The following is a 27,102-nucleotide window of genomic DNA, read 5'->3' on the forward strand; positions in this document are numbered from 1 at the left end:
ATGGACCACTTTTGCATCGTTTGCACAATAGTTGTTGTATAAGTATTAGCACACTACTGGACACCTTAGGGTCGCGGCACACTGCCCGCTGTGCCGCAACTCCACTGGACACTTGCATAGTGTGCAGGGTTCTGCCACAACATTCCATGAGTGGCCAAATCCCACTCATTTTGCGGTGATTCAAAATATGAATCACAGTATTGCAATGCGGCAAAATTGAAAATTATGACTAATCAAAATTCATAGAATCTTTCACCCAGAGGAATAATCCATTTAATAGCAAAATACAGCCAGTCGATGCCAAGACATAAAAACACAGTATATACTGTAAAAATACTGTGTTATAAAAGAATACTTAACGATATTTACATCTTCATATCTACCTGAAGATGAAGGAGCAGAGCTTGTGATAAAAATGCACGCAAGCAGCGTGCATACCACCTCTGTTCCATTCAAGTGAATGGGAGCGAGTCCCCCTTTCAATATATCCCAATTTTTTCATCTCAATTCTCGCCCACCTGATCTTTCTGCAGTGACACAGGACAAAATATCGTCTCGGGAGCCAGGGACTCAACAATGACATAGCCCAATAGGCGGGGGTGAGCAGCCAACTGTCATTTTTTTACGATGGCTATGTTTAACATTTCTGAAAGACTCTCTGTAATTGCGTTTATGTCTTAAACATATATTTTTTGTTATAGTGGCGTGTTTGCTGCAGTACTGCATTGGCTCCCAACAACCAATTCATTGAGTGTTTTAAACATACTTGGCCAATCAAACTGATTATGATTTTAACTGAGAAACCCTGCTAGCGTATTTGTTGGAGTAGGCTTCATTTCTCACCATCTCCAGCTGTAGCTGCTTATGCAGGGTGGAGTTAAGCTTCTCCTGCTGCCTGCCGTACATCTGCATGATCTCCACCACGATCCTGTCCTTGTCGTCCTCGAGCCCGGCCAACGTCATGTTCACAGCGCATCCGGCGTCCTCGTCCGCCGCCTCCGTCACGGGCGCTGGCAATGCAGGATGAAGAGGAGGGGGGTGAGGAGGGGTACGAGCGGGTATCTTGCTGCTCAGACTGCTCGTCTCCATGGAAACTGCCTGGGCTTGGCATTCCCGCTCGGCAGCGTGTCGGGATTTGGCCTCCTCAGCCAGTGGAGGCGACGCGTGGAGATCTGAGGAAGAGAAGCGGGATAAGGAAGAAAGTTGGAGAAGGAGATAAAAAAGGAGGTAGCACGCGTCCACTGTCGTGTATGCAAAAAAAAAAGCTCATCTTTGCAGCAAAAAGTGAAATAAGGAGAGGCCTAATGCAGTGTCTGCCAATTTGTTCCATCATTTTAAAAACAGGGGTGGTCCACATTTTATTGTTTTTTTTTTTTAAAGCAGACAGAAGATGGACTAAAAAAAAAAAAGTTACATGCATATGTAATTTTATCTTTTTAATCTTGTTAGGCTATTTTGCCATTTGGAGTGCATTTTAAAAAATGAATTAATGCATTTTAGCTAATAACATTTAGGATGAATTAATGCAACAAATACTCCCAGGCTCTTAGTAATGTACATGCTTTGTGGGGCGAATTAACGAATGGATTGGGCCGCCATACTCGATGGGCAAAGTGCTTGCCTGTTTTAAAATGTGACTAGAGAGGCATTAAAAGCTGAATGTTGTTTACCATGCCTTTTACTCATACAGTGTGTGTGTGTGTGTGACATAAATAAATAGCGCATACAATATAAGCAATACACAAATAGCAATGAGTCATTCTGATGGATCAAAAGGAAGTAGGATAGCAAAAGAATGTAACATACACAGAGCAAACAGAAGAAAAGGAGGAGGAGGAGGAAGAAAGTGACAGCAGACTTTTGATATTTAATCAGCCCCCAAAGCCAGTTTCCCATACCAAAATGAAATTCAGTTAGCGTGTCTATTATTATTACCATGACATTCATACTTGCAGCATCCTCCTTTAATCGTTGGAAAATTCAACCACGACACCAGTTTCACTTAGCTTATGAAATTTAGTGTCTGAGTAGATGCACAAAAAAGTCCTAAGAACCCAAAAAGACAAGGGAAGTCCGAAGAGGACATTTTAAAGACCCATAAAAAAAGTCTCAAAAACCCACGTCTGAAAACACAAAAAGTCTAGCATTTAGATTTAAAGAGTAAATTTTTGCAAAAAGAAAATGTACATACGGCTGCATGACTCAGAATGTTTGAAAATTCACCATTTTAACTTTAGCAACATGAAATTCAGTAGGAGATGCCATCATGAGTAGACCAGCAAAGAGCCTCAAGAACCCATGCATGAAATGATCAGAAAGGCTCGAATTTTGTTTTGAATGGGCCATTTTAGCATTCGCAGGACAGGAGGAGGAGTGAAGAAAGTGACAGCAGACTTCGTGGGAGGCGGAGACACGGAAAAGAGAAAAAGATGGAAGGAGAAATGGAGAGACAGGCTGGAATGGCTGAGACGTTCCTGTGATTACTATTATCAAACACTCACGCATTTATACATAAAATACACATGCAGCAAAAGAAAAGGAGGTCACTGTTACCCCTTTGCTCATCAATAGTGAGGTACCCAACCACCCCCCAGCCCCAATATCCCCACTCGAATACACCGCGTCTTTAAGTGAAGGTCAGCACATGATTATGTGCATGGCTGCAGGCGTGTGTGTGTCGTTCACTGTTTACAGCGCAGACGTGTCTCTTCCATAAGCATGCTTGTCTCTCCCGGTCACGTCGTAAGAATGTTAATAGCTTGCGCTGGCTCCTCTCTAAGTGTGTATTTATTTACAAACATGCAGCACCCTACCAGTTGACCACGAGCAAGCAGACTTATGACTGACATACATGATTGCAAGCTGCATCCATCCCTCCGTCAACTTGATAAGTGAAATAAATGTCGCCCTCAAAAAGACACCTCCCTTTTCCCAGCAGGAAAAAGAATGCTAAGTGCCATCGTCAATATCAGATATTGAAGGTTTAACTACTGAGCCTATTAGTGCTCTGTTGCTAAACAAAAAAAAATAGGGGAGAGATTTCGGCTTCCTGAAAAGAAAACATTGAAGCGTTTTTTTATTTTATGGTATACATTTTTAAAATTATTATGGAATTTACTGACTAGCTCCAGAAAGATAATTCAAAACTATTGATTTTGTATGTTAAACTAACTGGTTTTATGTGATTAAAATATTCACACAGTTCAAAGAGCTTCTGTTGTACTTCTGTTCATTAATAAAAGACAATCTTTTGAGGTTGCACTTTTCTTAAAAAAAAAAAAATTGAATAAATAAAACAGCTTAACTACTGGGTGTTATTTTACTGTATCATTTTTCATTTTGGGTCAGCAGTATCTCATCTTTTTGGACTTTGGGCTTGAGAGCCAGACGCAGCTTGAGTCTCGCTGCGGAGCAAAATGTAAAAAAAGGCAAATACAGGTCGTTGTTGGAGAAATGCTACTCTGCTGAGATGCCCGTGAGCAAGCCATATTTTTTTGTCCATGTTTTAACAAAACAAAATCAATTTTTCACAAATTGATACTGACCCATGGGAGGCTCGTCATGGTGAGGCGCTCCTCGGCCATAATGGTGCTTGAGCAGCGCACCGAGCATCTCGGGGCTCATCACATCCTCCCTCCGCAGGGACACGTTGGGAGCCACCATCTTATCGTACGTGTAGAGGTAGTAGCTAGAGTTGACAGAAAAAAAACCCGAGAGATTAAACACTGATATACACTCTGAGGCATCTTTAATTAATTCCGTTTGTTCATAATTGACTGACTCCGGCTTTTTGTTACCCTACTCATCATCGCGAGCAAGCAATGTCACCTTTCATGGTCTCATAAAACCTTATGAGTTATGGACTTTGCAGGGATGATATGCAACATATACATGTGCCGTAATTCACACTGCGCGGGCCATAAAAAGCGCACTGGCACTGACTACTGGGGTAAGTCTTATCTGGTGTTTACACCGGCACCGCCTAAACAGACCTTGGTCTTATCACAAACGTCCAGGTGGCACTATCTGCTTCTTTGCTCATGGAAACCCTGCCCCTAATCCTCATCATCGTCACGAGTCCCTATCCAGACAGAGTTGCAACTGCCACGGCAAACTAGGTTAAGCAGTAAAGTACAACTGTGGCAACCCAGGCTTGATTGAATAATGCACACCCAGCTCATAGTTGACAAGTGCGCCGCTAATGGACATCGAACGTAGCGCTAAGTGGTGGCGGATGTATTTTGCGAGACGTTCATTATGGCTCACTGCCGCAGACGTGCTGGCTGCAAACTGGTGCAGGCTGGTTTAAGGTGTGTGCGTGTGTGTTTTGGTTTAAGAATGTGTATGTGATGGTCATGCAGTTCTGGGGGGGTGAGAGGTATAAGCACTAATCCCGCCCACATCAAAACATCGACGGGGTGCCGCTCGGTCACATGCGGGCCTGGGCGAGATGAGGGTGAGGTCGGCTGTTTCCACTTTTTTAATCTGGGTGGTATTAAGGTGCAAGATGGTGAGAAGGGGATGAAGCCAATTGGAATCACATCAGTCGCTGAGTTTACTTTTTCTTTTGGTGGGTTCTGGGTAAAAAATAATGGCTCTGATGCAGCTATTTTGAGAGATTTGTGTAAGAGACCATAGGAATCAATGTAATATAATCAGTCACTACAGTAGAAAGCACTTCAAAAACTGTTCTCGTCTATTTATGTGAATCTCCGTGCCAAAGTTGTGCATCAGTAACTACAGAGGATAAAGTACAAGAGTAAACTATTCTATGTCGGTGCCAGTCATACGGAACACAAACAGAATCAAAATGTTTTTTTTGTATTTTTTTTAAAAGGGGGTCCAAAGGTAGCAGTGCATTTCTAGGCTGTAGTACCTGGGGTGGACCAGGTTGGGGTGACCCGGCTCCTCCTTGATGTCCGGGAAAAGCTGATTGTACACCATTGCCGGCGACATCTTACCCTGTAGTAAAAACAAACAAAAAAAAAGGATAAACTTTTGAATAGAAGAATGATTAGAAAACATGATTGGATGCATGTAAGCCCTATGTGGAGACATGAAGCAGGAAATGGGCTGCACTGTCAAGATTGTAATCTAATAGAGCTAATATATGCTGCCAGGAGACATGAATGAGGGATCACCTGCAGAACACTGACAAAGTGTGTGTGTGTGTGTACGTGCGAGGGGGTGTGCGTGTATGAGTGTGAAAAAGAGATAATGATGATAAAGAGCTTAGAGGAGTGTCCCTGCAGTTGTCTTATTGTGTGTGTATATGCTTCCTGACAAGTTGCACAGAGGAGACACACGGCATCAGAAAATGACCATCTTGTGGATGTGCGGATGCATGTGCGTGTGTGCGTGGTAGTTGACCCAAAGAGCTGACCCGCATGTACAGGAGGGCGGCGCGAGCATCGGGAGGTGATGAATGAGAGATTGCAAACTGGGAGGAAAGGGGGACGGGGGGTGTTAAAGGCGGGGGTGGCCTAGCGACTGACCTTCCTCGTGGGCTCGGCTTCAGCCAGCTTGCCGCTGGGGGGGCAAAGGTCTGCAGAGGATTTGCGGACTTGGTTCTCCTGGTCTTCATCTGCTGCAGCTGCCTTCTGCAAGGGAGAAGAAAACGAGGGGGCATGTCAAGGTTAAACAATACAGAAGTGTACAAATAGAAGCGTAAAGTCAGCTTTCATATTGATTAGGACCAATAATTCTTGGGGAAAAAGAGTTTTCTAATGAAAAGCTGTTAATTTATAGACGTGAGTCTTGTTGCTCCTCAGTTACTCCGATGGGCATCTATTCAAAAGCTGTTTATTAGGTCAGACGTTGGTCCCCATTGAAAAGTAGAAAGACAAGATAGAGACAAACACATTTGAAAATGGAGGACAGAGGAACTAATGACATCCAAGAGAAGGAAAATGGAGATGAATGTCGTTGAAAAAAAACGAGCAAGGTGTACGGGAGTGAACGAGGCCGCAGAGGAAGCTCCATGAATAAAAGAGGAGCAAAGCCGAGCGGGCTGCCATTACGCGCTGGTGTGCGTGTGATTCATTGCTAGGCAGGCCACAACGCAGCTGGGAGTCCCTCTCAATGTGAGGATGCGCTCTATATTAGACACTATAGATGCGGATGTGTGTGCTGGCGCTTTATGATTCATTATGTCAGCTTCTTAGCCGGTGAGCTGTGTGCTTTTTAAATACTAGCGGTGTCGCCTCTGCGCAGGTGTGTTTTCAACAAATCCAGGACAAGCTCAGCAAGAGGCCTGATGGAGCTGATGCTCAAATCTCCGCCCTTTAATACAACTCAAAGGAAGTAAAATTACTCTAAAAATAGGCCTGACAGACAAGGCAACGTAGAATACGTAGAAATACCGATCAGAACACCTACACGCTATTTACATTACAATTGACTTGGTCAAGTTAATTAGGTCACGAGCGCATGCTCAAAAACATGTCGTTAAAGACGCACATCAGTCACGACAGTGGACCTGATGTCAGAAAATGCGCATTAGTCACCAGAGTGTTTCACAGCTATTCAGAAGCTGTCAAATGCTGCTGAGTCTTGCCGTCAAGTCCGTACATCAGTCATGATAATAGGCAGCTAACGTAAAGAAGTTTTCTTTCTGTATATCGCAAGTCTCGATGAGAGGATATACTGTACACACAAACACACATAATAATGATAAAAGAGGCAATCTTTCATCTCAGAACCATTGTCGTTAATAGTTCACAACAATGCCACAAAATGAGTTTGACAAGCAGGTAGCAGTTACCTGACACGCCAGTAAAGGGATAATCTGTCTTTGTTTTGCAGATAATGGTAACAATACAGGGATTACTCATTCTCAATTGTCCCAATATTACTTTTTACTTTGGTTATATAAAAGCAATACAGAACAAGAAATTACAATTGGAGCCTCAAAACCAGATACAGGGTCAAAGTTTCCCATTGTAGTGCAGCACTCAAATGCTCTATGCGCAGGTGTGAGTCGCAAACTGTCATTTTTCCCTCCTCCGATGGTCGTTTTCAGTTGGGGCCGCTCGCTTTGCGCTGTTATGTCCCTAGAAGTCTGTGTTCATTGGTGCCAGGTGTTAAATAAAAAGAAAAGTAAAAAAACAAAACAAAGACAATTCTGTCAGCACCGCCGACAAAGGAAAACAATCATGTATTCGTAATGTGTGCGTCGTCAGGGATAGTGGTGTATTTACAAAGACGCACATGAATGAGTATATTTGCACATGTAACAGCCTGGAGACATATGCACAGCCAGGGGTGTGTGTGTGTGTGTGTGTGTGTGTGAAAGTAAGTGTGTTCCTACACTCTGTGTACGTGCGGCGCGAGGGGGCTCGTCTGTTTATATTGGCTCCTGATTGGCTGGATTCTTTTTTTCTGCCCTACTGCAGCAACATAGAGGATGGGAGGGGGTGGGCGGGAGCGACTCTGGTCCAGAGACTGACGGAAAGTGACGGTAAAGCCACTGCAGTGGTGCCGTGTAGCAGCAGATCGGAGTGTGTTGAGTGTGTGAGGGGGTGTGCGCGTGTGTGTGTGCAGCGGGAGGTGACAAAAACAAGAGAAGAAGTACGGATGTTAATGACAGGTCGCCCGGCAGTCGTTTCTCTGCTTGACCCTCATGACAACGCACGTTGTGCTGATGAGACAGCTCATTAAAGTGCACCCCAGTGTGTGTGTGTTTGTGTGCATGCGGTCTTTATGATTACACATCACATGACATGCAAGCGAAGGACACGGGGGCCCGTCTTCTAAGGACTGTTCGAAGGTTAAAGCTGGCTCGTAGTTTTACCACACAAAAACGGATTCAAAACATTTTCGTCTGTGTTTTTAAATACTTACTGGCAGTCGAGATTGGCGTTTGATGTTTGTACGGAAGACAGCGAGTGCAAATTGATGATCAGATGCATGACTAATTACTAATATTTTTATTAATTTTTTTTTATCAGAGATTGCTTTAAGTGTCCCCAAATGTGTTTTGACGCTGATTCTGAAAAAACTGCTTAACATTTTTTTCTAGCACATCAGGTTTTTGAAATATTTTCATTTTTGTTTTGAAGTTTGACCGATAAAATGTTGTGCAATGTGGATTTTACCACGCGTTGTATAGTTTATAGCAATGAAGGTTCATCCACCAATTTTGTCAGCATATCTCCTTCGCATCAAAATCCGAGCGGTCGGAGCGCACACCCGTTTAAAATGCGGAAACTGAAACGGATCGCTGGGGTCTGTGCATGACGTTGGCAGTAAATTGCAAGATCACCCCTTGCGGATGATGGACAAGTGGTAACATGTGACATGGGCAAGGCCACCTTTCCCCAACAGTGACGAGAGTGCCATTACAATATTTTTAAGATGACAATGATTAAAACTCGTTGAATTAATTTCTACAATGATTCAGAGGGACTGTCCCACGCTGATGTCATTTTTATGAATGAAATCCGGGGCCATTCACCACACATGTTTACAGAGCGCCGAATTTGTCTGCCTGCGCCTCGATCAAGTACACCAAACTTGCGTTACACCACCTGCGCTACCATTTACATCTGCTTTCACAAAATCTAAAATGTAGTTTACTTTATGTAGATAAATATTCAGATGCACATGGAAACGTGTAAAAGGAAGTGCACTCAGTTCCTGGAACGCCCAGTGACTCGCAGTAGTCTCCTAAATTCACAACAACGCCAAACTAGACTTGCGCGAGCATGAAAATGGAGATGCGCCGATCCGAAGCTGAGCAAACTTTCTGTTAACAAATTATCAGGTGCGTCGGGGACACGGCAACTCCGTTCACCGGAACGCCCAGTGAAGTGCACTGTAGTCCAAAACATGCTAGAGGAGACTTGCCCCAGCACCAAAATGAAGTTGCGCCGGTTTTTACGCAGACCACACGGGCCAGGCTTTAGGGCTCCTCTTTGTGAGTTTCGTCCATTAAGGGAGTGGTGTGACTTGTACCTGCCACAATAAATGAGGGATTCCTTTAAACTTTATATTGCCATGGAAAGGAAACTAGCCATGTACTAGTAACCGAAGAAGGACAACATAGTGAAACCTACAGAACAAAAAATTGCATAAAATTGCATGGATCGCAACATAAATATTCTGTTCTGCTCATGTGTATATGGATGAAGACATTATTCAAATGTTTGGCAATGTGTTTGTCAGTGTGATGGTTAACATGCAGTAGACTATACATACTTGTATACTGTATCTTTATATGCAGGAGAGATATTCATGAGCGCGCTTGGCTAATGGTAGCTCATGTGATTCCAGTTTACCCGACAGTTGACGGCTAAGCGCCCACCACCCACTCTCCCTCAGACAAACTCACACGCACGCGCACACAAACACTGCTCTGCTCATTATTCCCGTAGGTCTGTGCTGCTTTAATGAGTGTTGGCAAAGCTCAAAACAACTGTCTCACTCCAGCCCATCGCTCTCTCAACCCCTTCCCCCCTGCCATGTTTTTATTAACAAACACCATGTTGTGCTAATCTGCCATAAAGTCGCACCTCTCTTATGTGGACTGCTCACACACACGTATATCCACTAGCACACACACACACACACACACATATATATACGTCTCCAGGCCTTTGTGAGGCCTAACCTCGCCTTGTGACAATGTGGATTAGCATTCCACACACTCGCTCGGCTGAACTCTGCCCTGTTGGTCCTAATCACCAGCAGTCTGCCTGCCTGCTGTGCAGCCACACACACACACACAGACACACCCGCACACACACACACACACATACACACACGCACACACCGGCATATGCACTCAGACTATGCAGCAGCTTGATGAAACATACTGCCCTAGACAGACTCGGCCATGTGAATGTTCACGGTGACCCATTTCCGCAGCCTCGGTATATTCCCCAGACCATTCGTACACGTGACGCTTCCGCAGCAGACAACTTTATTGGAGCAGAAAGATGTTTGTGTAGCATGTAGGCTGTTAAATACTACAACAGCTACAACTCTAACAACAATCACCATAGATAAGCACAGATTCTGGCGAGTGACGTTCCAAGTTCAGGGAAAACAGATAACATTGCACAATACGGGACCTCCAGCATGACACGGCAGAGGCAGTCAAACAGTTGAATGACTTCCTGTTGATTATCTTATTTGTGAGAGAAAACCAGGTGTGTTTGAGGCAGGCAAACGTTGCTCAAGTTCAACATAAACGGATAACATCAGGCCGTGCACAATTGTAACTCATCCCGCGTGACACGACTCGGCCAGTCAAATGGTTTAATGACTTCCTGTTTGTCATTCCATTTGCGAGTGCAGCGAGCGGCTGCGTGCGATGCAGGCAAACGGTGCCATTTTCACATGGCGCAAACACATCCAGACTGACACACTGCCACACAGACAAGCAACCAAGTACCGAGGTCAAGCTCCTACTCCCTCATGTGGATCCATACACACGCAGTTATAAATACCCATGCAGTCTTCCTGCTGAATGTATAATGTATGTATACAGTATATACACACTCTGTATACATAACAGACATACAAAGAGCAGTCAAGAGGAAAGGAAAACGTGCGCGTGTGAGTGCAGAGGACAGCGCTAAGTTGGTCAATTATAAATGAATAATGCTCAGAATCCACCACTCATTTGTGCGATTGTCACAACTACACATTGTAATGCTGGAACTTAAACAATGATTAAGTTGCCGTTTAGATATGGCCGAGATTGATGTGTGCGTGTGGATCAGGTAGCACGTGTTTTGTTGTAAGTGTGTGGGGGAAAATTAAACAGTAACCTGCTGGCCGCGCTCATAAATGTCTTATCTCAGTTACAATAAAAAGAGAGCACAGGCCTTCAGTTTGAACTTTCATCTCAAATGCATCACACACACACATGCACGCACACGCACATCTAAACACACGTACTATACATCTCTGGTTGTTCAACCATGAAAGTTTCCTGGAAAATGGCCACATACGAAAATTGCAGACCATGTAGGGATGACACAATATTTACAATATCACGGTAGTGAGAATGCCTCGATATTTTATCATATATGCTTAAAATTGAATTTTGTGCGTACATTAATCGCCCAATTAAAAGAAAAAAAAAAAAGGTAAACGAGAACTGATGCAAACCGGAGGACAAATTAAGCATCGACCATTTGAACACATCTCACGGTCCTCGGTCCCTCCTGGGGTTAGGTGCGTCTAGCATCGCTTCACAATCGATCGGGCAAGAAGCGCCCCAAGAAACTGCCAAGGTTAGGTGATGAATGATTTTATGTTATTTGACTATTTCTATACCCGCTGCCTTTTAGAGTGTTCCATTGTTTTTATTAACAACAAGAAGTAACACAGTGTGATAACTGAGCCTGAAGCTTTAGATATGAAATGGTTATTCCTGTGTTATTCACATACTTCCTTTTCCAGGGATGCATTCTTTCGACTTTTTTTGTGAATCGATTCATGGCAGACGTGGCCGCAAAATGCTGTGTTGTGGAACTGGCTTCAGAGGCTGAATTTTCATAAAACTTGCTACTTGCTAATTTTCACTCATACTACCAAAATGACCTACCGTATTTCCTGTGGCATTTCAAGCATGTGTCCTAAATATTTTTGGTAGGTCTACTCATGATGGAACTACCCTAACAAATTTTATGTTGCTCAGTGAAACTGGTTTGGGGCAGAATTTTTAAAAAGTTGACTCATGGGTGCATGTCATGTGGAACTCAGAACACTGTCACCCACAGCGTCTCTCCCTCCTGGCCTTTAGGGCCCATTCATGTGCTTGGCATTCAGGAGGAGGTCAATGCAGCAGACGTTTCTTTTTTCTTTTTTTTGTCAGAAAGAGGAAGTCAACTTTATTTGGGTGCGCTTTTGCTGGAAGAGTCGCCCGCAGAGACGTGGTCACGCCCTGTCTGCTTCCACCACATCCTGGCGCAGTCCGTCCGGCCGTGTCAGACGCCAAGCTGTCGAAATACACACTTCCTGTCTTAGCTGTTCGACAGCATCACGCACGGAAGGAGCTTTTTCTTTTTTTTCTAACCGTTCCATAAGCTGCGTTGACAAGGCCTGTGATGCATGTCGACCATTTTAAAAAGCCTATTTAGACACATTGCACCATTTAATTGCCTGCAACGGAAAGTGAAAGTTACCGTTGAAGATGCATTGCAGTGCGATACATGTTAAGGGAGTTGCTGTTCTGTCCGAGCCCTGCAGGTCTTGGTAGTATTTCTAACCGTTGCGAACTGTTAACTCAACTCAAAACAAATCGAGCAGAAAATCACTCCAATGTTATGATCTGTGATGAAAATACTAATAGGATATATTGCTTTGATATGTTGACCACTGACTAGAATAAGAAGAAGATTCACAATAGGGCTGGGTAGCTTTGTGAACCTGGCAATATGATACGCATCATTTATCCGATATGTACCTCGATATTTTAAGCACATCCCTATCTAATAACGCCACGCGTCACCCGTAATGACACTCGGTGTTCAGCCTTTTGCTTTGCCTTGAGTGACGATTAGGGTTGAGAATCTCTGGCATGAGGCTGATTCGATGCATGTTTCGAGACACAGGTTGAAATTATATTAAAAAAAAAAAAAAGTATAAGGGGGTAATGGTGTAAATATGATTCAAATCGGTATATTCATCTCAATATTCGAAACTATGTGCAGAGTGCGGAATGTATAAGTGGACTGTGATAAGACTTGATAAGAAGCATTCAGCTCCGGCTGTTGTGAAAGGCGCAACATAAATTAAGTTGTATTGTATTGTATTCATTTTCTAAGGTATAACCCACGGGAATTGAAGTGATCTACACACCTCTGCCGTTGTCGGCATGCATCTCACACTCGGTGTACACATAGCATTACATAGAGCACGTAGCGAGAGTCAAAATGGTCCAAAACTCTCCAACTGACGTATCAAAGGATTCCTTGAGAATTTTGCCTCAATTGAGGAGTCTGCTGCCAGTGCAGTTGCGTCTCTCCCCTTTACGAACGGATATTGGATCGAATCATTTTATCGTTCTCAACCCTAGCGTCAATCTGACACAAACCCTCCCATCTCTCTGCTTTATACATGGTGGTCCCAACAGCTCCTCCCATGGGCTCCAAACACGCACGCACGCACACGCATGCACACACAGACACACAAGTGGTCTTAATCCAATAAGCCATTTATCCACGGACTGGGAGCGCACTTTGTTTCACCAGCCAAATCAATGAGAGCCCATGAGGGAAGCTCGTAATAAAGTGAGGCATTTAAAGGAATACACTTTTTTTTTTCTTTTTTTGGGGGGGGGGGGGGGGTAAGACAGTGCTGAGACTTCATTAGCATATAAAATTGGAATTTTACATCACCTGATATTTCTGTTGTATCTGCAACTTGAGAAGCCATAATGTTGAAGGGAGCAAAGAAAAATAAATGCAGTGTTTTTTACACGTGACGGAAAAGTCTGAACAGGTGGACAAGCAGGAAGCAAATGGAGACAGCAGACAGATGAGACTGATGTCATGCGACTTCATGTCTGTGCCCCCAGCACACACACGCGCACACACGCACATAGATAAGGAGTGTTTCATTCCTGCCCGATTGCTTTGGCTTCAGGCCCGCTGGCACATTTTTGCGCCACATGGATGCTGTCTAGACCAGGGAGGGGAAATTCTAAAAACAAATGAAAGCTAACAGCAGCCTTGAACCAAAATGGCTGACTTCCTGTGTCTTTTAAAAAAATTTTTGTGTGTCGCCTCAAGACTGACAAAATGCTAAATAAAATTTAAAACTTTTGATTTTTTCCCCTTGCGCTCCTGCGTCCAAATCAGGGGATGTCGTTCAATATTCGTCAACTGTGGACATGTGAAGCTCTTTGAGACTTTTCTGTGACCAAGGGGCTATATAAATACATTTGACTAGACTTGACCAAATTTGACTTTGCTAAGTTAAACTGGCTTCAGAGGCTGGATTTTCAAAAGATCCCATGTTAATTTTCATCAAAATTACCCTAAAGGGGACGTGAGAAACTGGCTTTGATTGGTGAATTATTAAAAAAAATAAAAATAAATGTTCCAGGGGAAGAAAGCCATTGCATTTACCTGGCAAAAGCTAATAATATATAATAAAAATTGTTGCAGTTTTTATACATTTAGTATTGCCCATGGGGGAAATTGATAGAATGTTACCCAAACATACACATTCACTTCGGTCCTGTCAGCCATTTTTACAATGCTTGCTATAAAATGCGGGCAAAAGGGCCTCAGTTATAAACATAACGGTGCGCAATGTCTTGCTACTCTTCGCTTTATTGCGGCACTTAGGTTTTTATTTTCCTATGATCTGTCATATAAAAAATAACAAGATAAATAAATTAAAAGAGAGAGAGAGAGAGAGAGAGACTGGCTCGATCAATTTTTGCTATTCATCTCCTGGCCTTCCTTTCTCACATTCAAATCCCTGGCGGGGGCGGCTCACGTCGATGTTGAACGCAAAGGGAGTCGGAATGACGTTAGCTCATGAATGGACAAATTGCCTCAGAATACTCTTTGGAGGCAGAACACACACGTACACGCACAGACATTATTCGTATTAGTAAGTGTGGATTGTATATCAGATTGTATAACGAGTAACGATGCTGATAAAATGCTAATTCAGTCCTCATCTTGATATACATTTGTTTGCACTCTAACCATGTTTTTTTCCTCACAATATCACAACTTTCCACTTTTTTTCTTATGGCTTTCTTAAAATGTTCTTATGGCAAAGTTACATATAACTACTTGTATAAAATAATGTTTCTCCCCAAAAATATTTTTCATGTATTAATACGACTTCATTCTTGAAAAAGTGACGACTTTTCCTTGCAAAGCAATGGCCACCTCTTCAATAACTTGACTTTTCTTGTAATACTACAACTTTACTCTTTAAACATTAACTTCTTATTCCAAAGGTTTTTCTTTCTACTAACGACTTTGTTGTCATAAAAATGTTGACTTCTTGCAATTCCATGCCTTTTTTTGTAGTATTTGAATTAACTTAACGTGGCCCTGTAGACTGAATGCAAAGAAGAAAGGCGCTGAAAGAAAGCAGCCATTCACTTAATTCCTTATAAAATGACAATCAGGAAGCATTAGGTCATGTCTCATTTTGCAACTGCAGGATGATCTGGCTTGGACTTCGACTATGCCATTAACACATGAACAACAATAATTAAAACAATGATAATGATGACAACATGTCCTAGTTATGATGTACGTCTAGACTGCAGCATGCACCAGGCAGAAATTTTTGTCATCCCTGCAAGTGACTCCAACAAACATTCTTTTACATTGTGCTCATAACTGATTGATATATGTACATTTTAATCATAGCATTACTCACTGTGCAGCGTTCCTACAAGTAGGTCAAGCTATGATTTCTGTCCATCTCGTTGTTTGTTTTAAGTTTTATTGAACATTTTAACTAATTTTAAGAACTTCATTTGCAATGGATCATTAAGAAGTCGCTTCATGTCCATGCAGTGGAATTGATTGTGGATTAATCACGTCATGGACCAAGTTTGGTCAAAATCCACCAACAGTAGCGATTGAACCGGTTCAGAACACTCATTGATTCATTGATTAATCTTAAATTAAATTAAATGGCCGTCTGCAGCTAAGCGTACTTGCTCCACTTTGCTTCCCCGGAGCTCTCAGGGGGCGCACCAGTGTGCAACACAAACACACGCATAAACACACAGCTGCATGAAAGCAGCCATCAATCAAGAGGAGGATGACGCAGTCGAACGACAGGCACACTTCATGAAAGAGGACGCGCAGAATGAGGCCAGTGGGCTCTTGTCTTGTCTATGACTGTACTCGTCATCTCGGCCAATGTGGATGTAAGAGTCTGGAGACTCTCACTGCCAGAGGACACTTGTGAACTCAGAGAATAGCAGCAAAAAAAAAAAAAAAACCTCAGAGAGGATGGAGAAAGAGAGAGCCCGGAGAGAGAAGCAAGAGAGAAAGCGAGTGTGAGAGAGCGACGTTGCTAAGCAGACGGCGAGCCAGCACAGCTCTGCTTTCATTCCACAAAATGGAGACGCTGCCCAAGCCCCTGTGAGTGTGTGGTAACATTAAATGATACTAGTGCCCAGATGAAGGGCCAAAAGTATCGTTCAGAAATTCGTTATCATGTTCAAATGTTAAAAATCAATATGACTTGTTTCAGAAGGGTACCAAATATAAAATGATGACTAATACAAGATATTGCATTTTTTTTTATTTAAAAATCTATTTAATAAAAATACAACTCTCAAAACATTTTTAATTAAATTTTACAAGACATCACACAATATATATTTAATATATTTAATATGAAAAAGAAATAGGAAGTGTTCCAAGGTATACGTTACAAAGGTGTACTCATAACTCAAAAACCGCATTTCTCAAATGATCTCGCGGCATTAAAATAAAAGGACACTATATTAAATTGTTCCAGCCGTCCCGGGAAACAACTTTTTGTGATGCTGTTCTTTTTTTTTAAATGAGAAAAAATGTTATCCAAACAAATACAGTAATGATAATTAGAGGTTCAGCACCTATCTAGTTTTCAGATGGCAGTAATTGTCATACATCGTAGAGGATAAAGCGGAAGCTGAGTGTTTAATGTTATGTTAAGTAATTGTTGCCTCTCTTTAAAGTCTGGGTGATTTCCTTTTTAGACAATGAGTGAAAATAAGGTTCGCAGGATTAAGTTAGCTTGTTTGTTTAAATAGTTCCCCTGTGATGCTTCATTGCAGAAGGACCCTTGTATGTCACAGATGTAAGTCTCCGTCTCATACTGATATCCATTTTAGAGACGGGGTTAGTTGGCTCATTGTTTTATTTATTGCAACACTCGTGGGTTTAGACCTTTAAGCCGTGTTTGTGAAGATGTTGAAGAGCAGATATTTGCTTTTGTGATGTTTTGAAAGGCATTTTGGACGGTGGGTGCTTCACATGATCGCAGACTTTGGAATACTCAGCTGCCACCGGCTTGGTGTTTGTACTATCTTAATCAAAGCCAGTGTTAAATTAGCAATTGTATTCATTAGATTTAGTATTATGTTGATGTGACTGTGCCTATCCAAGTTATCGTTGGTGCGCGAGGCAGGGTAGACCCTGAACTGGTTGCCAGCGTCGTGGCAATTGAAAAGTTGGGTAGGTTCCTAAGTGGACGATCCACTTCAGGGCCAGTCTTATTACTGGCCCTGAAGTGGATCGTCGCATGAAGGCCACTATCGGCACCCAACCCACCCCTTGACCCTTGTCGATGATTATGTTTCGGCACATGACAGCCGCCGACTGTCTACCCCACCAGCCCGAGACATAGTTTGCCACGTTAGCTTCCTGCTACAACAATGTTAAATGTGCATGTTATGTTTTTCCGTGATGTTGGTGGTTGACGTCATAAAATATGACGTTGGGGAAAAAAAAGGGATGTGAGGAGAAACAAATGTATTACAGACAGAAAGAATGAGTGACCAGAGAAAGAGAGAGAGAGAGCGTGCGAGAGAGCGAGAGAGAGAGAGAGAGAGAGAGAGAGAGAGAGAAGGCTCTCATCCATTTTACATGCAGTGCTTGTTTGAAGCCTGCACTGCTCCTCTCTTTCTCTGCATGGCCAGCTTGGCCGTGCTGCCCCCCACCGCAGACGCCACCCCAGACCACCCAGCACCCCTTAGGCCAGGCCTGTCTCTCTGTCACACTAACACGCACGCACAGCTCCACTGCTGAAAATCCATCTTATTCTCCCTCTAAAAGAGCTCAAGGACCAACTACAATCACTTCCTGTGTGCTCATTTCAGTTTGCAGAAAAAGGAAAGTCCAATGGCACAATCGGGGGATTACCGTACACTTGGATCTCAAAGTCTGAATTAAGTTGCAAAGATGAAGGGAAGTTGTCCCATTATTACACAGAAGGATCCAGTGATAAAGGTACCGGAGAAATTGTTATGATATTACAAGAAATTTTGTCTGATTATTTGCAGAAATGGTTTACTTTCATGAGAATCAAGTTGCAATATTACAAGAAAAAAAAGTTGTAACAGTACAAGAATATAGTCATAACATTACAAACATACTTTGTAATTCTGTAAATATTGTGAGAAACAGTTGTAACATTAGAAGGTATCAGTTATAATATTACAGAGCAAAGCCATCACTACTCGAGAAATAAGCGGTAATACTGAAATAAACGAACTTTACAGTGTTAAAGCGCTTTTAATACCTTCATGCTAGAATAGTACTAAACAATTCAAAGCACAATTATCGTTTTACTCATATCAATTTTGAGTGATAGTGAATAAGTAAAACGGAATTCTTTTGTGTTACACTTTATAAATATCTGAGTTATTGTACATTTTTATTTAAATTGTTGGAGTTACTGTATTGAATCTTAATGGAGGTTTTACATTGCATCACATTGTCAGTTTGTGAAATATATATTTGAATTTGTGAGAATAGTCATGAAACGAACAGAAAAAAAGGCGCGCAAACATGCGAATTTAGGCGTAATTTTATGAGAATGCAGTCGTAAATTCTGGAAAGAGTTTCATCTGGCAATAAAGTTAGAGTTGGACAAAAAGAAATGGCTTGACATTTGATGTAAATCAAGTTATAATATTAAGCGTAAAAAGTTAATTTTGTACAACAAAATACAAGTGAAGCTTTACAATATATAAGTTACAATTTGTGAGAAAGAAGGAGAAAAAAAATGGGAATTTTACAAAAATAAAGTTGCAAAAATGGATCCTGACAAATTTAACTGCGGATGTTCTGAACTCCTGTTTCACCGCCAGTCAAGTAACTTCAAATGCACAAGCTGCGGCTTGTTGACTATAAATGATTGATTAAATGATTTGTAAACGTGTCCCGGGGCTGCTTGTAAACAGTCGGCTCTTTAAACATTGAATGTAACAGTCGGTGTCTGGGTGTCTGAGTCACTTGCTGAAATGTCATCAGGGTTGAGTCATCGGAGTCAACGCACCTGGGCGGCAGATCAAAAACGCACGAGAGCGGGATAATGATCAATCTTTGTCCCCCGTCTCGACCGTGACGAGTGGAAGACGAAACCACAAAGTGACAGGAAGTGAATGCTTGTGTACTTGTCATTTTTTTTTTTTAATGGGGCATTGCTGTGGGGTGTGACAGCACAGCTGTTTATCTTTCTGCGTGTGTGTGTGTGTGTGTGCACGTGTGTGGGGGAGTGCGTGCATGTGTGTTTGTGCGCGCATGCAATTGTGTGTCCTTAATGAGGGATGTTATCACGCTAAAGTCAGCGTCTGGCCTTGTGTCCTTTTTACCGCCGATGACGAAGCAGCCGGGATAGGGAAGTGATTCATCCCAATGGATTTGACGGCCGTGACAAAACGGAAAATGTCTGACATTACAAAGTGCGCTTATCGCAGCGAGCTGCTTAAAATGGCCACCGCAGAGCGGTGATGTCCAAGGCTGTAGAAAGTTAACTACAGCGGAACCTTGCTTTTACACTGAACTTCCCGGTCATGCTCATGACGCCCATCAGAGGCGTAACAGTTGCCCATGCGGCTGACCTCACTGAGATAATAAGAAGCAAGGCGACATTAGTGTGAAAAATGTGGCAGGTGGCTAAAACAATTAATTTTCCCGCACAGTAAAGGTTGAATCGACTATAGTGGACTTTACTCCTCCATATCCAAATTTAACACTTGAAGTCAACTAGACCCTGATCATGTTTTGGGCCTTCATTTTTCCAGTCACCCAATTACCAGATTTGCTGTTGTCGTCAGACTATAACGCTCAACAGGTGTACAGTCTTCACGCATCTGCAGGGTTCAGTGAGTACGAAAAAAAAAGGTCATGGTGGATGAGAACAGCGGTTAGCATTGCTAGTTTCGGCTATTTCCGAAAGTCACGAGGCCTTAAACGATCCATACCAGCGGTACTTCAGGACTGACTGGCGGTGAGGAATGAGGGCAGCGGCACAAAGTCAAGCTCCATCTCCATTACCACAACGTTACGTCCACTAATGCACGGAAAACTGTGCGCTCACAAGAACATGATCCATCAAAGAAGTCGTTTGATATGATGCACACCCATGTCAGGGTTCGCGGCGCAAAAAAGTTTGAGGATTACTTCGCTGTACTGGAAAAATATCATTGACATCATTGATTGATTGATCTCGACCTGACTTTCATCACATTATCGTCGACTACAAAATCTTCTTAGTCACTGTGTTGCGATACAACATTTTGTGGATTTTGTGTAAAAGCCAGTGAGTTGTGTACGGTGTCACGGCTCTGATTGTAATTTTTCTGGAGCTCTGCATCGAAGGGGCTTCAGAGTCTACTCAAAGGCTTGGCGTGTTTACGCCGACGCTCCTCCCACCTGCAGTGAGACGCCGCTCAGGGGAGTCATCTGTCTCGGGCAGGGAGGGCAGTGTGCGCACGCAAACATAAGTCTTATTGCTTCATTGCCCTCCGGGCTTCACGCAAGCTCATCTACATCTTGTAAATAGAGTCGCAGTTCCCCATGGATCCTCGGCACCTCTTTCCGTCATAGATGCGAGTAACAGACGATCCTCTGAAGTCGTTCAAATCCACATGCACTTCATGGCCCGCTACATCAAAGCACCTCCAATTTTCAAAACAGGATTTTCATTTAAAATAGATCGTCCACTTTCAAAATTTCTAAAATCTATTATTTTCTCATAAAATCTTAAGTTATTTTAGCGTAAGATTTCTAAGCATAGTAGTCATTAAACTGCAACTTTCTTGAACAAATATTGCACAGGCATGAAAGCATTCATTTCTTTTGAGATTGATTTTTTTCATTCATATTTTAACATTAATATCACAAAGGTAAAAATGTGTTTTCCTGGAATCGACCATGTTTATTAATATTACATAATTTCAAATCATATTTTACTTTAAAAAACTCTGGCTATTTTGCATAAAGTGTCAAAAATATATTTTGACTTTTTTCTTGTAATATGTTGTCTCAATGTCTGGTGCAATTAATGAAAATGTTGTCATGTATTGAAAAAAAAAAAAAAAATCACGGGATTTACCTAAATTTGTTTAATTATTTAAATATAATAAATATAAATATAATAAATAAATATAATTTTTTTTAAAGAATAATCTGGCTTCTCGTAAAATTTACTTTTTTGAGTAGTCGAATTATTACTTTTATTTAGTATTTTGTCAGATACCATATTTTCTGTAAATATTTACCAGGTGGATTTTCACATTTTCACCTGGTGTATTATAATCACATTTGGACTCACAATATACTTTTTTGTTTTTTGTCAACAACAATTTGGCTTCCCATGAAATTATTACTTTTTTCGTCGTTTTGAGAGTATATTTAATCATGACTAAATCTTGATTTTAGGCATATTATATGACGCAGAACACTACCTGTTATAAACAACAGCATCATAACGCAACTGCCCTTTCATCCCCCCCCCCCCCCCCCCAAAAAAAACAACAATCCTGTTTTTCAGGCAATTGCACAAGGTTTGCGGTCTTTTGTAAGTAAGCAGTCAGCCAGTCAGTCATAGCCCTGGTGAGATAAGGATTTACAGGCAGCGTGAGCGGAGTGCTGAGGGTATTTTTCATGTTAATGGAACAAAGGTAAGCTGCGAAGCCAAGGTGAAAATCCAGAAAGAACGAAGACAACCAGTCCAAAGTGAGACTACAGCCTATTACAGAACATACCAAATAAATGATCGGAATAAATGGAGCGATGGGGATTCCCATAATGGCGAGGGGCTGACGATTTTCCCTTGATTCTGAGTTGTTTGCAGCATGCATAATTTATGATCTTGGCAGTCCGACGGGACTCGTGACACGCCTTTGATATCCGGCGCTCATCTTCCCCGTCTGTGGGGATAAAATATTACAGAGGGACTCTTATGTGCCTGTATGATGTGCGTGTGCGCCTATGGAAAAAGCACCCGTCTATGGTCTCTGGCATTTCCATCTTCATTAATCAGCACTGCTGTCGGGCGGGGGGGGCAACCGGGGAGGACTCTTTCAAATGCAAACGCTTCAGTTCCCGATTAAAAAGACAACCTGCATTTGTGTCTCCCAGAGAGACCGCATAGACAAGGCTTCACTTCCTTGTCAACAAATTGATTCATTATTGCCAAGACTCTGCGCCAAAACAAACCAGACGAGACTTCTGATGTGTTGTGGGCTCTGTTTTTGTTTGTTTGTTTTTTGCTCGCTTCCTAAGACTCTTTGAACTCATTGCCAATTAAGCGCTTTCACGTAGGGTAGAATCATCACCAACACTGCATTTTCCCATGTAGGGGCAGTGACGTGATCCGAAATTGGAATTGAAAAGTCTATCTGTAACCTATGCTAGTGTAGAATTGACATCATAATTATTGTAAATATTTGTATGAGAAAAGCTTGTCGGTCATGAAGATAAAGCAAAAAAAATGAAAACAGTTACTACAGCAGTAACCCAGCGTGCCTTCTTACGTTTTTAGCCTTGTAATGTCACAAAACAGGACGAGACAAAATGCCGGCAAAATTGCTATGCCGGTGACGTCTACTCTTTGATTTGAACTTGTTCTCGTTACAACGGTTCTTGTAAGATTACAGCTTTAAAAACAAATTTTCACTTGTTCTCGCTAAAATACGTTAATGACAATTTTCCCGCAATAATCGTTCCATATTCAGACTTGTGACTCCTAATTTGGCAACTTAATTCATGTAAGAGTCAGATTTTATTTCCTTTGGAAAAAAAATGGGACATCCTCCTCATAATCTTTCATATGCCGCATTGCAACTTGATTCTTTCTCATCGAAATGACTTTTACAAGCTTCTAATAAGCCAAAATGTGCAAGTCACCATTATCATGCAAGGACTCACACAACTAATTCCCACCTTTAGTATTGATGAACAACAATTATTTGTAAAATATATTTATTTTATCCAATTCCTCCCAAAAAATTAATTGATTCTTAAAATAATCATAAGTTGCTTCCCTATAAAATAGTATGACTTTTTCCTCACAATCTTTTTAATGAAACTTTTTGACTCCACTCTCCTAATTCTTCAGGCCTGTGATTGATCAAAATGTGTTTTTTTTTTTTAACCAATGTCGTGGTGTGTGGATATTGACATAATCTAAAGTAGAGTGTTTAAAAGACAATGTTCATTTGAACTTAACAGTGTGTATAAGCAGCAAATGGGTCTGGATTTGGTTGTCACGGTCTTGTGAACATGTACACAAGCTGGGAGTGCAGAGTTATTTTAAAATCTGGAACACATTTGGTCGTGTTTGTTTAGTCTGCGAGGCTGCGGCCGAGGCTCCGCTCTATCTGACTGACTGACCTCACGGACGCTGTGGCCAAGCTCGCAGCAGAAGCCCTGACATTATCGTCCTTCCTCTTTTGGCGAGCCCCGAGTCGGGAAAGACTCGCTGAAGCTGGGAATGCTAACCGCCGGCGCACTTTAAATACAGCATGCCGGCGGGTGAATAATAGGCTTTTGCTTCGCAGACGGATTGTGAGCTGGTGTGGAACTAAACCGAGGGCATCCAAAACTGAAGGCGAATGTTCGTCAAGCGGCGAGTTTGGCCTTCGCCCAGTGAGGCGCGGAGCCGAGCCACTGCCGCCATGCTGGCTGCCTCTGACCTGATGGCGACATACCAGAGACCCCTTCCTACCTCGCAGGGGCCCCCTTTTTCAAAAACATCCATTCTCCTAAATCTGTGATTTGTGCTTCTCATACAAATGCCCCCCCCTCATATCTCAACTGGTTGTTTTAATGCACAAGGTGTAATTCTCTATCTTTTAGAGTGTCCTGCCACCATCCAGCGCCCATATCTCAAGTCTGTGCTTTGCAAATCAAACTAGGGAAAAAATACAAACCAAAAAAATAAAATAAAACAAAAACACTTGTATCTTGAACACCTCATGAGTCGAGTCATTTTCATTCTTGCAAAACTAAAACTCTGATGACAAACTTTCTGGAGAAAATGCAACTGTTTATTGCTTTTTTATTTATTTATCTTGTCTGTTTTTCTGGAAAGGTTGACTCATATTTTGCAGACTAATTTGACTTGACCTTCACCTTTTTTGCAAAACATTTGAACTTGGTCACAAAATTTTAACTTCATGCTTTTTGCTGTAAAATTATGATCTTTGATCATATTTTGGCTTTTTTTTTTCCTGAAAAAGCTAATAGCTGTAGTAAAATTAGGACTACTTTGTGAGTTCATTCTTCCAAAATTATCTAGCTTTATATTGCAGCATAAAGTGGGTTTCGTAAAATACTGTACATAATATTTATAATAATAATAATTTAGTAGTCACAGTTCTTGTAAAATTACTTTTTGGCTATTGTTTGAACTATAATCTCAGACATTTTTTATCATAGCTTTTGGATTGTATTCTTGGAAAAATATGAAAAGGTTCTATAAATATTAAAACTTTTTTTCCCAGTAAAACTATATCTTTTTTTATTTGAAAGATCTGACATTTTTCTTGAGGAAACAGGTTGATGACTAACTCTCTGACTGAAGAAATAAAATTTCTTCCATTTCCCTTTACTGAAAAATAAGCATTCCTATGAGATTCATTCGAAGTTCACTTTTTTTATGAAAGATTTGCACTCTCATAAAAATGATGTTTTTCATTATCAGATAAAGACTGTTTCATAGAAAAAAGGGGGGAACATTTTCTCCAAATATTCCAACTTTCTTTCCTCAGCATTGCAATTTCTTTGGCATTCGCACATGGGCCTCATCATTATGTGAATTTGGCGTTCTTCCAGCGGGCGGTCGAACCGTTGCGCTGCCGCCGTTGCTAGCTGCCTTTGACCTGATGGTGACATACCAGAGACATACCCCCCTGGCTCAGATCCCCCTAACTCGGAGGGGCCCCTTTTTTACAAGAGCAAGCAAACACAGGCCGGGCTTGTTGTGCCTGGCGCTACATGCAGACTGGAGCTTCAAAGAAGCTGCTGTGTAATCAGCATAAATGGATAATTGTTCTTAGGAAAATGACATGAAATATGTACACGGCTGTCCTGGGGAAAAAAAGGGGATCGAACGGGACCTAGGGGGCAGTACAGAGCAAACTGCTGTGTGATTGGCGGGCCGAGGGGGCTGTTCCAGGCCGGGTGAGCGGTTCAGTTGGGGTATTTGGGAGGTTAATTTTCAACCGAGGAAAGACGAGCCGAGGCTTGGCCTCCTTGGCTGTTTTGACCACAAGTACCAACCGACGCTGCGGGTCGTCTGGGGAGTCGCAATAAGGAGGTAGTGGCGAGGTTAACTCGATTGTAGAGCGAGTCTCAACATGGAACACTTACGCAATAGTGACTTGGTTTCACTCGTCCCTTTCCTCTTGGAGCAATGCGCCGCATCCATCAAGGCCGTGATCAATAGCCATGGGCTTCTCCACTCGTCCGCCTCGCAGAGACAAACAAGCGCTCCCTCTGCTTACGTAACAGTCGACTTTATCGGCTCCTTTTGATGCTTATTTTGTTTCTGTCGGATGATTGGAACCAGGAGGGGGACTACGGTGGAAATGTGTCTGGTGCTATTGACTTGTTTGTGCACGCAGACATGAAACATTTTCTCAGAAAAGTCTAACTGTCCCTAAATAAATAAATAAATACAAATCTATCACAATATTAAGGGATTGTTTTACGCTACAAACCATTTTTCTTCTAATACTTATGTACTTTTTTCCTGTTGAGGCTCGTTGAAACAAACAGAACAAAAAGAATATTACGGCCATTTGTTTACTTGCTAATCTGGGTTAAAAATGTTGCTTTTTTTTAAGGTGCTTTTGTGCATGATTATGTGGTGTCAAAATTGTGAGTGAATGAGTGATTTTTTTGCAATCCATCAATATGGAAAATGCAAATTGCAAAATAACCTGATGTGATAGAGGTCAGAATTGATTTCACTGACCCCAAATTACGCTAAATCAGTTTCCAAAGTCTATGCACAAAAAGAAATTTGTTGTTGTTGACCAGTGAATCGTAAAGCATTTTGTCCTTTTATGGAAATGTATTTCCTCGTGATATGATGCGATTTTCCGGATAGTTTTCAATTTCTCGAATCTCGTAAAAACTATGTTGCTGTTGTTGTCGCTTTTCCTCTGCTAATTATGGCTTTTTTTCCCTTGTAATATGGTGTTTTTTCTGGCATAAATTGTTTACTTATTTCCCAGAAGAAAATCCTCAAAATATATAGATTTTTTAAAATACAGATTTTCTTCGTGAATTTTCTTTTATTATTTTTATTTCTTGGAACTGGTTTCTCTTACTATTAGTATAATTCTTCCTATTAGTAGAAATCTTATGGCACATTGGTTTTGTGTAATAATTCAACTTTATTCTCAGAAAACTATTGTTCCCGAGTAATTACGGTGTGTCCCCTCCGGAATGTTCAGATTAAACTTTTTTTTCCCTCATAAAACGACGCTTTATACTTTCAAGATTAGAATTTTTTCCCCCGTTCTAACTTATGACTTTTATTTTCTGGGAAAGTGAGCTTCTTTAATGTCTTAAAAGAAACTGTATCATTCACAAGGTCATCAAGCAGGTTTTTGGTTTGTGAGGAAACACAAGTGACAAGTGTTTTGAGGGGGGAGGGGCTTGGGTTCTTTACAGGGGGGTTATTGACCTGCTGTTTGCGGCCACGCGTGGGCGACAGCTGAAATGTCTGAGTGTGGAAGTCAAACTACTTAAATAGAGCTGGACGTGAGCATGGAACCAGAGTCGGTGGAGGAGGAAGAAGAAGAATGATTAGGACGACGTCTACAATCCATTTAGATGATGCCCGATAGAGCGAGCTGCCTGCCTGCCTGTTGACAGACAGACAGCAGATCGCCACTGAGTGCAACTACGTCAATGCAGTAATGAAGTCACTTGCTTCCAAACAGCAAATACAGAGATGCAGCTGTGTGCCGTCTGTGCCGCAGACACTCAGTCAGGCCTGCCGGTGAGAGGTGGGGGGTGGGGGGGAGTATAGTTGGGGGCAGACAAGAGGGGGGCTGTTCTCTCTGTCTGACACTTGTGACACACACACACACACACACAAAATTCTTTCGCCGCAGATATGTCGGCTAGGCTGACTGAAATATCAGGT

General features: G+C 41.9%; 1 protein-coding gene across 1 annotated transcript in view; it reads right to left on the reverse strand.

The window, feature by feature from the left end:
- The window catches only part of LOC148325882 (ski-like protein), a 39,803-nt gene that overhangs the window by 2,396 nt on the left and 10,305 nt on the right, over positions 1 to 27,102 (reverse strand). The window contains exons 3-6 of the mRNA XM_088311670.1: positions 5,496 to 5,600; positions 4,877 to 4,962; positions 3,546 to 3,688; positions 844 to 1,172 (exon numbers count right to left, since the gene is read on the reverse strand). Of these exons, the coding sequence (XP_088167796.1) occupies positions 844 to 1,172; positions 3,546 to 3,688; positions 4,877 to 4,962; positions 5,496 to 5,600 (663 nt within the window). The remainder of the gene's footprint in view (positions 1 to 843; positions 1,173 to 3,545; positions 3,689 to 4,876; positions 4,963 to 5,495; positions 5,601 to 27,102) is intronic.

This window comes from Idiotropiscis lumnitzeri, chromosome 12 (genome assembly GCF_059441095.1).
Source record: "Idiotropiscis lumnitzeri isolate Australia: NSW breed Sydney's pygmy pipehorse chromosome 12, RoL_Ilum_1.0, whole genome shotgun sequence".
Classification (NCBI taxonomy): Eukaryota; Metazoa; Chordata; class Actinopteri; order Syngnathiformes; family Syngnathidae; genus Idiotropiscis; species Idiotropiscis lumnitzeri.